This window comes from Periophthalmus magnuspinnatus, chromosome 6, assembly GCF_009829125.3.
Source record: "Periophthalmus magnuspinnatus isolate fPerMag1 chromosome 6, fPerMag1.2.pri, whole genome shotgun sequence".
Classification (NCBI taxonomy): Eukaryota; Metazoa; Chordata; class Actinopteri; order Gobiiformes; family Gobiidae; genus Periophthalmus; species Periophthalmus magnuspinnatus.
Window position 1 is genome coordinate 19,971,799 of NC_047131.1, and position 10,276 is coordinate 19,982,074.

General features: G+C 39.0%; 2 protein-coding genes across 2 annotated transcripts in view; both read left to right on the forward strand.

Moving 5' to 3' along the window:
• Positions 1-10,276, forward strand: part of LOC117371856 (protein mono-ADP-ribosyltransferase PARP6-like) — a 218,056-nt gene that overhangs the window by 67,660 nt on the left and 140,120 nt on the right. The window lies entirely within an intron of this gene.
• On the forward strand, positions 4,477-9,505 carry LOC117372774 (UDP-glucuronosyltransferase 2C1-like). The gene is made up of 2 exons (XM_033968616.2): positions 4,477-4,653; positions 7,744-9,505. Exon 2 carries the CDS (start codon positions 7,765-7,767, stop codon positions 9,346-9,348), a length of 1,584 nt encoding a protein of 527 aa, XP_033824507.1. The 5' UTR covers positions 4,477-4,653; positions 7,744-7,764; the 3' UTR covers positions 9,349-9,505.

The window sequence follows — 10,276 nt, forward strand, 5'->3', positions numbered from 1 at the left end:
CATCTCAAAACTTATAAGACAGTGTTTGCTAATGTGTGCATTGTGTCATCATTGTAACTGCTGAATATTCCTCCACAGACACACATCTATGTGGTCTTATACTTGTTCTGATACAGATCAAGATCATTCTAAAGCTATTTAGGAAAGGTTCATTTCTGTCCTGTCAGTGAGACATGCACACACACGCATTTCACACATTGTTTATGAGGCCAGTGTCAAAATACGTCATGTTTGGATCTCATTGTTCAGACTTGGGTTGTCAAAAATATTGAAAATCAGATACTAATCGATACTAAAACTAGTATTAAAACAAGATCCTCATTTGAGCTGGTATCAATGCTAAAAAAAAATCACAGGACAGAAATGAACCTTTCCTGAATAGCTGTAGAATGATCTTGCGCTGTAAGAGAACAAGAGAACAAGAGAATGACAAGGGTATATTATCTATGACACTCCTTTGCCTTTGGACAAAAGAACTAAAATCAAATTGTGAGTTCTCTTGTGAGTCAATGATTAAGAGCCCTTTTCATGTCACCTATACACTTTTCTATGTTAACTTTCTTCATTTTTGCAGAATCTCTAGAAATTGCTAACCCCAAATATTTGACCTCCTTTAGATCAGGAGTGGGAAAACCTTTTGACACACGGGCCACAATGGGTTTTAAAATCTGACAGAGGGGCTGGGCCAGGATATATATGTGTATATATTACATTAGAGATTTGGCCTGTAACATGTAGCAAAGCATGAACATGTAAGGCTCATTGTACAAATTGCTATCCAAATGCATTAATTAAATCAATAATACAATGATTAAATTTTAGTTAAATAAAAACAGCAGCAAAACTTTAAACAAGGTTTACCATTGCCTATTTTAATATAATTTGGTCACGTTCGGCAGGCCGGATTAATAAACCCAAAGAGCCATGTGTGGCCCCTGGGCTGTAGTTTGCCCATGTCTGTTCTAGAGTCTATAGAGGTTTTAGAGCAAAATGGATTGGGAGCATTTCACACTTGTTAAGTTTTAGGGACAGACCTGAAGCCTCTGATAAGGTAAGGATCAGTCTTAATGCAGTGCTGACCATAGATTTGTCTTTTAAAAACACTGCTGTATCATCCACAGTTTGACTAATCTTAAATTCAGATTCCTTGCACATTTGGATTATTCATTAATGACAACGTAAACTCAGTGGTCAAAATACATAATTTTGGAGAATTCCTGACATCTTGAAGCTACGAGTCATTTCCAATCCCAAAGAAACCAAACTATTTATATCTGTTTTGCTGCAGTCTTTGGTCTGCATTTTTTGTTGCACGTAAAATCATAAGAATTAAATCCTGTAGTGTGCGGTGAATTTAAGAAGCATTCTATTAGAATCCAAATTAAATCCTACAGATTTTTTTTTTTTACTTGGCTCTGTTTTAGGATTTGTGTATTTAGTATATGGCTATGATTTCCTACATTCTTGTTGCTCTAATTTACAGATTTACAAAACATGCTTTTGAATCTTAACTTTATTTACTACACATGCAGTTTTCTACCTGTAAGGGCCTATCAAGGTCTCAAGATTTGGTAATCCCTATGTCTCTTCTTTGTCATTGGCAGGCTAACTGCAAACATTTCAGTTGTTACGTAAACACCCTATAATAATGATTACTGTGGTGACACAGTAAGTTCATGTTTTACTGTAATATTGTTGGTCTGTTTGTATAAGTTTGATCATGTGATAATTTAGTCAGTTTACTATGGTAATGTAATACAGTTAGAAAAGGATATCAAGTCACATCGGTGTCCAACTGTGTCACGCTCTCAATTAGGCTTCCAATTTCCTACAAACTAATAAAAGTGAACCAAGCCATGCTTAATCTCAATACAATAGTGTCATGATTCACGTGTTTCTGCTCCTTGTTTTTCCTCCTGTGTGCTCCTTCCCCTCCCTCACCTGCCTAAGTCTGGAGCTGGGCGGAGTTCCTGGCTCCTCCCACACGCACCTGAATCCCATCAGCGCAATCATCGCCACCTGCCGTGGATAAGACGAGCCAGGACCAAACTCTCGGTGCCAGATTGTCCGCGTGTTAAACGTGACTACTCTAGCTCTGTTTTAGTAGACAGTTGTTGCTTGCTTTTTGATGCTTATCGGATTTTTGCTACTCTCAGATTCCTGCTCCCTGGACCGTCCTTGCTCCGTCGCCTCTGCCTCCACGCTCCGGCGCTGGCTGCTCACTGTCCTCGTCTCTGCACTCCGCGTCGCGTCCCTGGACTCTGGCTCACACCCTGCTCCCTGCTCCTTGTCTGTCCTGCCATCATTTGTCTGTTGTTTTCACTAACTGTAAAACACTGTAAACTTGCCCCGAGTTCTGCACTCTTTGGTCCCGTCTACCCAATCATTACGACAAATAGACATGCAATAGCATAGGTCTGCATTAAGAATGTCAAGATTATGTTGTTAATGAGCGGAATCTATACATTCAGGTACTAAAATAATAATTATGTAATAATTCAATAACGGGAAAAAACCTAAATGGTACAGGTGTCAAGGGTGAACCAGAGTTGGGCCCAAAAGCAGAAGGGAGGGGAAAACAGGAGTGCCAAAACTTGCAACGGACTATGACAACAGGTGCTTCCTCACTCAGCTGCATCTTTATTGGCACATTATTTTGACTTTGCCATTCAGAAAGTTTGATTTTAATAAGGGTGGTCACAAAAATGGTGATCTGTTAGAGGACGTTCATGAACGTAAATCACGTAATTCACTGTCATGTTGTCAATTACCAATGTTTCTTCTCAAAATCAAATCTAGTAGAAGCTTCTGTAGTACCATTAAAACAGGCCAATTCATAATTCACACTGAATTGGTTAAGAGTCCTATTTTACACAAAATGGTTCTTGTTAACTTTAAGCCATGTTAGAATGTTGTTACCTCGTCAAAAACATACCTGGAGTCACTGTTCCCTCTAAACTGCGCGCGTGCGCAATTGCGCACTGCTGACACGGTCTCCGCGCACAGAAAAATCCAACCGGAATTGAAAATAAAATAAACACACAACAATTCATTCTGCGCTATTTTTCAATGTGAGTCAGTGAGTGTGACCGGTGATGAGCTACTCCAGACAATTACGTGATTCACATACGTATTTGCGCAGCTTATCAACGTCATTGACTGAGGTCCTCACGCGCCGCTATCAGAGTTTTGGCCGATGTGGAGTGAAAACTCGCTAATGTTGCCAAGTGTTTAACCCCTTAACGTTCCGACGGCCCGCCTTCGGGCGCACTGTTGCGCACTGTTTTGCAGCATTTTTGCGTTTTAAACATGAGGAAACGGACAAAACAAAGGAAATACTTGACCGAGGACACTGTGGATGTTTGTAAAAGTTAAACTAGAGGCATCTCGGACCCGGAGCGGTTCATGGAACCGAGTGAAGATCTCATGGCGGACTCTGGAGCAGAGGACCTTATGATTTGATGGACTGGATGCTGTTCCTGATCGGTAAGCGAGGTTTATTCTGACTTAATTGTGGGTCAAATGTGTATTATGTGTAATTATTAGCATTAGCTAATGACCACCACCAATCATCACGCACACACCACTTGGGTGAAGTGTCTCATTCACACGTTTGAGTAATCATTATTAGTCTGTTTACCTTTCCAAAGCTCAAAATGATATCACAAGGTAGAACAGAGTGTTTTCTGTTTGAAAGAAGAACTCAGCCTGAATATGAAGGGTTTGTGCGTTAAGCATGTGTGAATGAAATAAAACTCTTTAATGAGGAAACAATTGTAACCCTTAAATATCGGTCTTCCCAGTCTCCGGAGGCTGTGAGTACGGCGGGTTACAGTTAGATTTGAGTTATTAACTTTCTTACTGTTTTCCTAGCTAAAATCACCAACACGGCAGGCCAATGCACAGCTCTTCTCTTTATTCAACAACCAACACTCTTAACACGTGCGTGCCCTCTGCGCGTTCACACTCTCCCTCACATTTTCCGGTGTGCTCCCCAAATGCGCTGCACCACAACAATAGGAACCAACATAATATAAATATTGCTTATTAATAAAACAAGTACAAAGTAATAAACAAAATACAAATGCCCCAAATTAATGTTAATATATAAAATAACATACATCAAATAAATCAAAGGTTACACAATGTTATAACATAATTCCGAAAGCAGCATAATATGAGCACTTTGAGTTTTACTTGGGCTACTGTTAGGTTTATTATAATAACTAATAATAAGCTGTTGCTTTGAAATCATATAATTTACTTATTCAACCTCAACACGAAGGTAGCACTATACCAGGCAAGGAGAAGCTTACTGCACACAAACAGATCACATATAGACTTGATCACTAGATCACAAATGCTAAGGCCCACTCTTTGTTTGCATTGACTCTAACATTACACTAGAGGGCGACAGATATTTACGTAATCACATTAATATATCCATGAACTACACCCCAAAGTCCGCCTATAACAGGGGGATGAACCGGGAACAAATTCTCTTTCTAGCGTTTGATCAAATCATATCTGACACTAAATATCAAACCCAGCTTATTTTTTCTCTGGGAAAGAAACTAACCGAGGTGACACAGCCTAGTAAACTTTTTTTTCCCCAACTTAAACCGAAGTTGGAGCTTTGAATTGAGGATTAGGGTAAGTAAAACTTTATAGCATAAACAAAATATCACTTAGCTGCAACTCTTCTGTGTTTTATAAAAAAAATACTGTGGCTAAATTACTGTATGTAGTGTGGGGAAAGAAACAGTCATCTGTAAATGTATGTAGTTTAGCTCAATAAGCAACGCAATCATGTGGACAGGACTACAGCTGGAAGCTTAAATTCAATTTATATTAACACTAGTTTCTTTGCCAAACTCCCTTATTACGCCATAGTCCAGGATGCTGCCATTTCCTTACTTTTTCATGTCTTTTAGATGATTGTTGATGAAGTTACATGAGGTCTTCCTGTCCTCAGTAACCCGAACCCATTGTATGAAAGTCTGTGCATGGGTCAGATAAGACCCATGCACCTTATCTGTTGTTTGCTACAAGTGAAAGCCAAATTATGTAATATGTAGCATAATTAAATATAGGATAAAAGCCTTTGCAAAAAGTATTGAGTCATTTGGATGGTTCATAGTAAATTTTAATAGGGCCTATTGAAGGGGAACAGTGCTTCTGTAGTTGGCTACTATGATAGAGTGCAGTTTAGCAGACTACACACATTTTTTCCAACATTACTATACATTTATTGCACAGTAGATTTTTGTGTATTCAGTCCCTCAGTTTTGTCACAATATTAAAATTTCAAACTTGATTTTGATACTGAGGAATTGACTCAATACTCAATACCAATTATGATACCACAATAAAGATAAATACTACTTTAACACAAAATAATTATACCGTATATCTTACAGTGAGATCTTATGCTTGTTCTGATAAAGCTCAAATTTTGTACTCTTAATGTGATTTTTTTGCTGTACTGACCAGGGACATCACTAGACCATTTTTACTGGAGCACACGCCCCAGTATAAATTAGCTGTACTCCACTATGGAAAGACCCAGTCCATGCACTGTGACATGAGGAGCCTCTGTGTGAAGCTCACAATATAAGCTCTACTGTACAGAGGTACAGATTATAGGTCACAGTTCTGCGATGCTGTCGACTGTAATCAGCGGGTCAGACAAAGCAGGTGCTGGTGGGTCGATAAGCATCAAAAAGCAGCACCAGAAGCTTTGGAGCTAACTACTTTCTTTAAACAGTAAAGTGCATTTTAATAAAACGAAAATCACCACACCATAAAAACTAAATATTGTGCCGTTTTAGCCATCATTGCTGCAGATAACACTATTAACAGATCGATCATGGGGTGTTGTCAAGTCAACAGTAGTAGTAAGTCTGATAGTTTGGTTTTAAGGAAGGTAGTGTGGATGAACAAAAATAATAGAACACTTTGTAAGTTATTTTTTTTCTGTTTTTAAATCTTTATAAGTTTTACTATAATGGGTACATTTAACATGTACAAATATATGTACACTTTCCTCAGTAGTATTTATCTATGATCAATAAAAGACAGCCAGATGGTATCTTGTTTGTTTTATTTACTTATATTCTTAAAATAAAATTGGGCTTTTAGATTTGTATATTCAACCCACTTTAACGAACAAGACATAAACCAACCTTGTTTGTTACTTACAAATACTGTCATCTCTTCCATTTTATAAATGTCTGTTTTTTCCCATCATGTTGGCAAATTTGGCCTGTGATAACCATTTCTTTGTTATACATTTCTTGTTAGCAACCAACACTTCTTAGTCCTGACCCTGGTGGACTTTCAGATCTGAATCAGCCCTTAATGATCAGCCTAAATATCAGATGATTCACTTGGTCTTCATTATTCATGTGTTTGATTGACTCTTGACAGATAAAGACATTTCTGAATACTTTTTTTTTTTTTTTGTAAAAGCATTGATTTTTTTTTTACTGAGTGCTATGGCATTTGAGCTGGTCATGTGACGCGGCACAGACGCTCCCTCTGAAGCCTTTTCCATATGCACTCCAGACGCTGTGAGCAGGACACTTGAAGATGTTAGACAAACCTCAAGCTTTTAGTAACTTTTTTTCAAAGTCTGCCTCATATTGGAGTACTGGTAGTTTGATGCATAAATGATTAAGATAGAATATCTGTGCAAATTCAAGTTCACCGTGTACTGCAGCAAAGTTTCTCACTATGTTTCAGTTGCACTAAAAGCAACATAAAACGTAAGGTCAGGTGTCCTAAAAGATGTTTGTTGCTTTAGTTTTGTCAAGACTTTCGAGTGACTCGGAGGGCACTCAGTGTGCTGAGTATGCTGGAGAGAGAGATAGCGGAGCACAGGGAGGCAGCAGAGGGCTATGAGTCCACTACCACTGGCACAGGAGCTCTACACAAATGATCAGCAGCTTGTGTAAAACACATGTTAAGTTTAATAAGAGTACCCATAGTTATACTAATAATAAAATAGGTAATCCATCAGATTACAGGAAATTACATCTGTTTTGTGCCTAATATCCTAATGAGGGATCCCCAGATCTCCCTAGTGTAGCTGTAAGTCTAGTGATGTCCCTGGTATCGACACCTGCTCAACACTGCCATATTAGTTTTACCGATTTTACTGCTTTGTCGATTAGTTTCAGATTTTCTATACTTTTGACAACCCTATAATATACACCTCAATGAGAAAAAAAACACAGTTGGAGCCATAAAGTACATTGAGATTTTGCGTTGATTTACAACAAACAATCACACCTGTTTCCTATGTTGCCTGTAACCAATAGGATACATGACATACAAACCCAGGTGTAACTGTCACAATAACACATTTTAAAGTGCAGTATACTGCTAAAGTAAATAAAGACAATACATGATAGTATTTGTTCCAAACCATAAAGCAGAATTATCTCAAAGCATTTATTCTGAGTGTACAACATAACAGAATCAATAATAGAATGCAACACTTAAGTAGTTAGCTGGCATCTGTAATGAGTCATAGAAGTTCATAATTCAACCTTCAAATCTTATCATAGAACAGAAAAATAAGCAAACTTTTCCCACTAATACAAAGAAAAAGTACCCACAATAAATATTGTCCCCCAAATATTATTGTTCTGTCTATCATCTGTTGAAGTCAATATAGTAATTATCATGACAGACCTACACGTAACTCTTCTAATGTTTTTTTAAAATTACTTTTTCAAGGTCATTCGGGGCATTATCAATATGAAGGCTTTATTGATCCCATTTTCTCTGCTGCTGCTGCACCTGTCCCAGTCATGGGGAGGTAAGATCCTGGTGTTCCCGGTGGAAGGCAGTCACTGGATAAACATGTTGAAAATCATAGAAGTTCTGCACACCAGAGGTCATGAGATTGTCGTGCTGCGGATGTCACCGAGCTGGTACGTCAAAGAGAAGTCTTCCCTCTACACGTGCATTGATTTGCCCACCACCAGCTTTGAGGAAAATTTTGAAGTATTTGTGTCTCAGCAGTTGAAGATAAGGCTACAGGCTAAATCTTTCTGGTCTCGTATGTGGGCTAATATGCAGATGCGGTCCTTAATGGTGGAGCAGTTCAATATTTTCCATCAGCAGATTGGGGATCTCATTATTAAGATCCTCGAAGACAAAGACCTGATCCAAAAGCTCAGAAATGCCCGGTATGACTTGTTTCTGACTGACCCAGGTCATGCAGGAGGGACAATCCTGGCTAAATACCTCAAACTTCCTCTGGTTAATAACGCCAGATGGACTGTTCAGGGTGAAGCTCACTTTGACATTGCACCATCACCTCTGTCCTATGTGCCCTTCACTGCCACAGAATTGACAGACAAAATGACTTTTCTTCAAAGAGTGAAAAACTGCATTAGTTCTGTCTTGGGAAGATATACAATGGCAACTATCTCTGAGCCTGTGTACAAACCAATACTGAGCAAGTACTTTGGTGCTGATGTAGATTACTCTGCATTCATGGCAGATGCTGATATTTGGCTGATGAGAAATGATTTTATTTTTGAATACCCTCGCCCCACGATGCCCAATGTGGTGTATATGAGTGGTTTTCAGTGCAAGCCTCCTAAAGCGCTCCCTGCTGACCTGGAGGAGTTTGTGCAGAGCTCAGGTGATCATGGTGTCATACTGATGAGTATGGGGACGTTAGTGTCCCAGCTCCCTTCACATGTCACTGAGGAGATTGCTGCAGCCTTTGCTCAACTGCCCCAGAAGGTCATATGGAGATATTTAGGCCAGAGGCCGGCCAGTCTGGGCAACAACACTCTACTGGTCAAATGGTTCCCACAGAATGACCTGTTAGGACATCCCAAAACCAGAGTGTTTTTGACCCATGGGGGCACCAATGGCCTTCAGGAGGCAATTTACCATGGAATCCCAATTGTAGGTATCCCTATATTCTTTGACCAGCCTGAAAACCTGTCACGAATCCGTGCCAAGGGTGGGGCAGTGATAGTGGACGTTGCAGAGGTGGACAGGCAGGTGCTGGGACAAGCCTTAAACACTGTCCTAAACGAAGCGTCCTACACAGAGAACATGAGGAGGCTGTCCTGGCTGCACAAAGACCAGCCTCTGAGCCCAATGGACCAGGCTGTGTTTTGGATCGAGTTTGTGATTAGACACAAAGGAGCGCCTCACCTCAAGTCCCACTCACACACACTGTCCTGGGCCGTCTACCACTCTTTGGACGTCATCAGCGCTCTTCTCTGTGCCTGTCTGTTCTTCATATACACATTTGTCTATGTGGGGAGGGCTGTGTGGAGAAGGATTTTTAGGAGAAACAAAGTCAAACAGGGATGATAACATAAACCACTATATCTAATCAACTATTGAATTTTCTAAACCAATACACTGTTTAATTACTTCTCTGATATTTTTGTTCAAGATGTGATTTGTTTGAGTTTTTGCCTTGCTATACATCATCTATTTTGTTCACAAATAAACCACTATATAGCAGCATCACTCTTTTATTTCAGCACAGCACATCATCTTATCTAGCCTATGTTGCTTGTATTTATTTTCCTGTTATATTTAGTTTACAAATTTACTAATTGATATATATGGATAGTGACAAGAAGCTTTGGATCTATATTTTATCACTCATTTAACCTCCATATGGTGCATGGATTAGCCCAGTCCTTCAACATGTGTATGCGTTTTGTTATAATATTTTGTTATATCTTAGCACATTGTTATCTAAAAAGTGCATGATGAATTTTGCGTTCAGAAATAAGACAGAAGAAAGACCGTACTGACCATTAACCCATATAGCTTAGGTTGTGAGAGAAATAGGATTAAAGCAGGCGTTCAAAGGGTGTTGAGGTGTTAAGTAAATAGGTCTTGACCCACAACCCAGATAATGTCTAACAGAATTATGTAGGCCTAGAAGTGGGGTAGGTTAGTCAAGGCAAAATTAGACTTGTGCTTCATGAAATGCCATTATTTCTATTGAAAATGTTGATTGTAGTGGAAGATATTTTAGAATGACTTAGACCAAATAAACTGCAATGTTTTTCTTACAGATATTAGTTTTTTGTAGGGTAGTTTACTAAATTAAAGTAGGAAAAATACTGGTTCATACAATCATCATCATTGTGAACATAAAGTCAATTTCTTTTAGGATCATGAGCTAACGTAAACCAAATAAAATAAAACCTAACTTCTAAGGAATATCTGCGTTCCTTTGAGATCTCGCGGGATTTAGAATTAGTCGGAGATCCATGGTCGG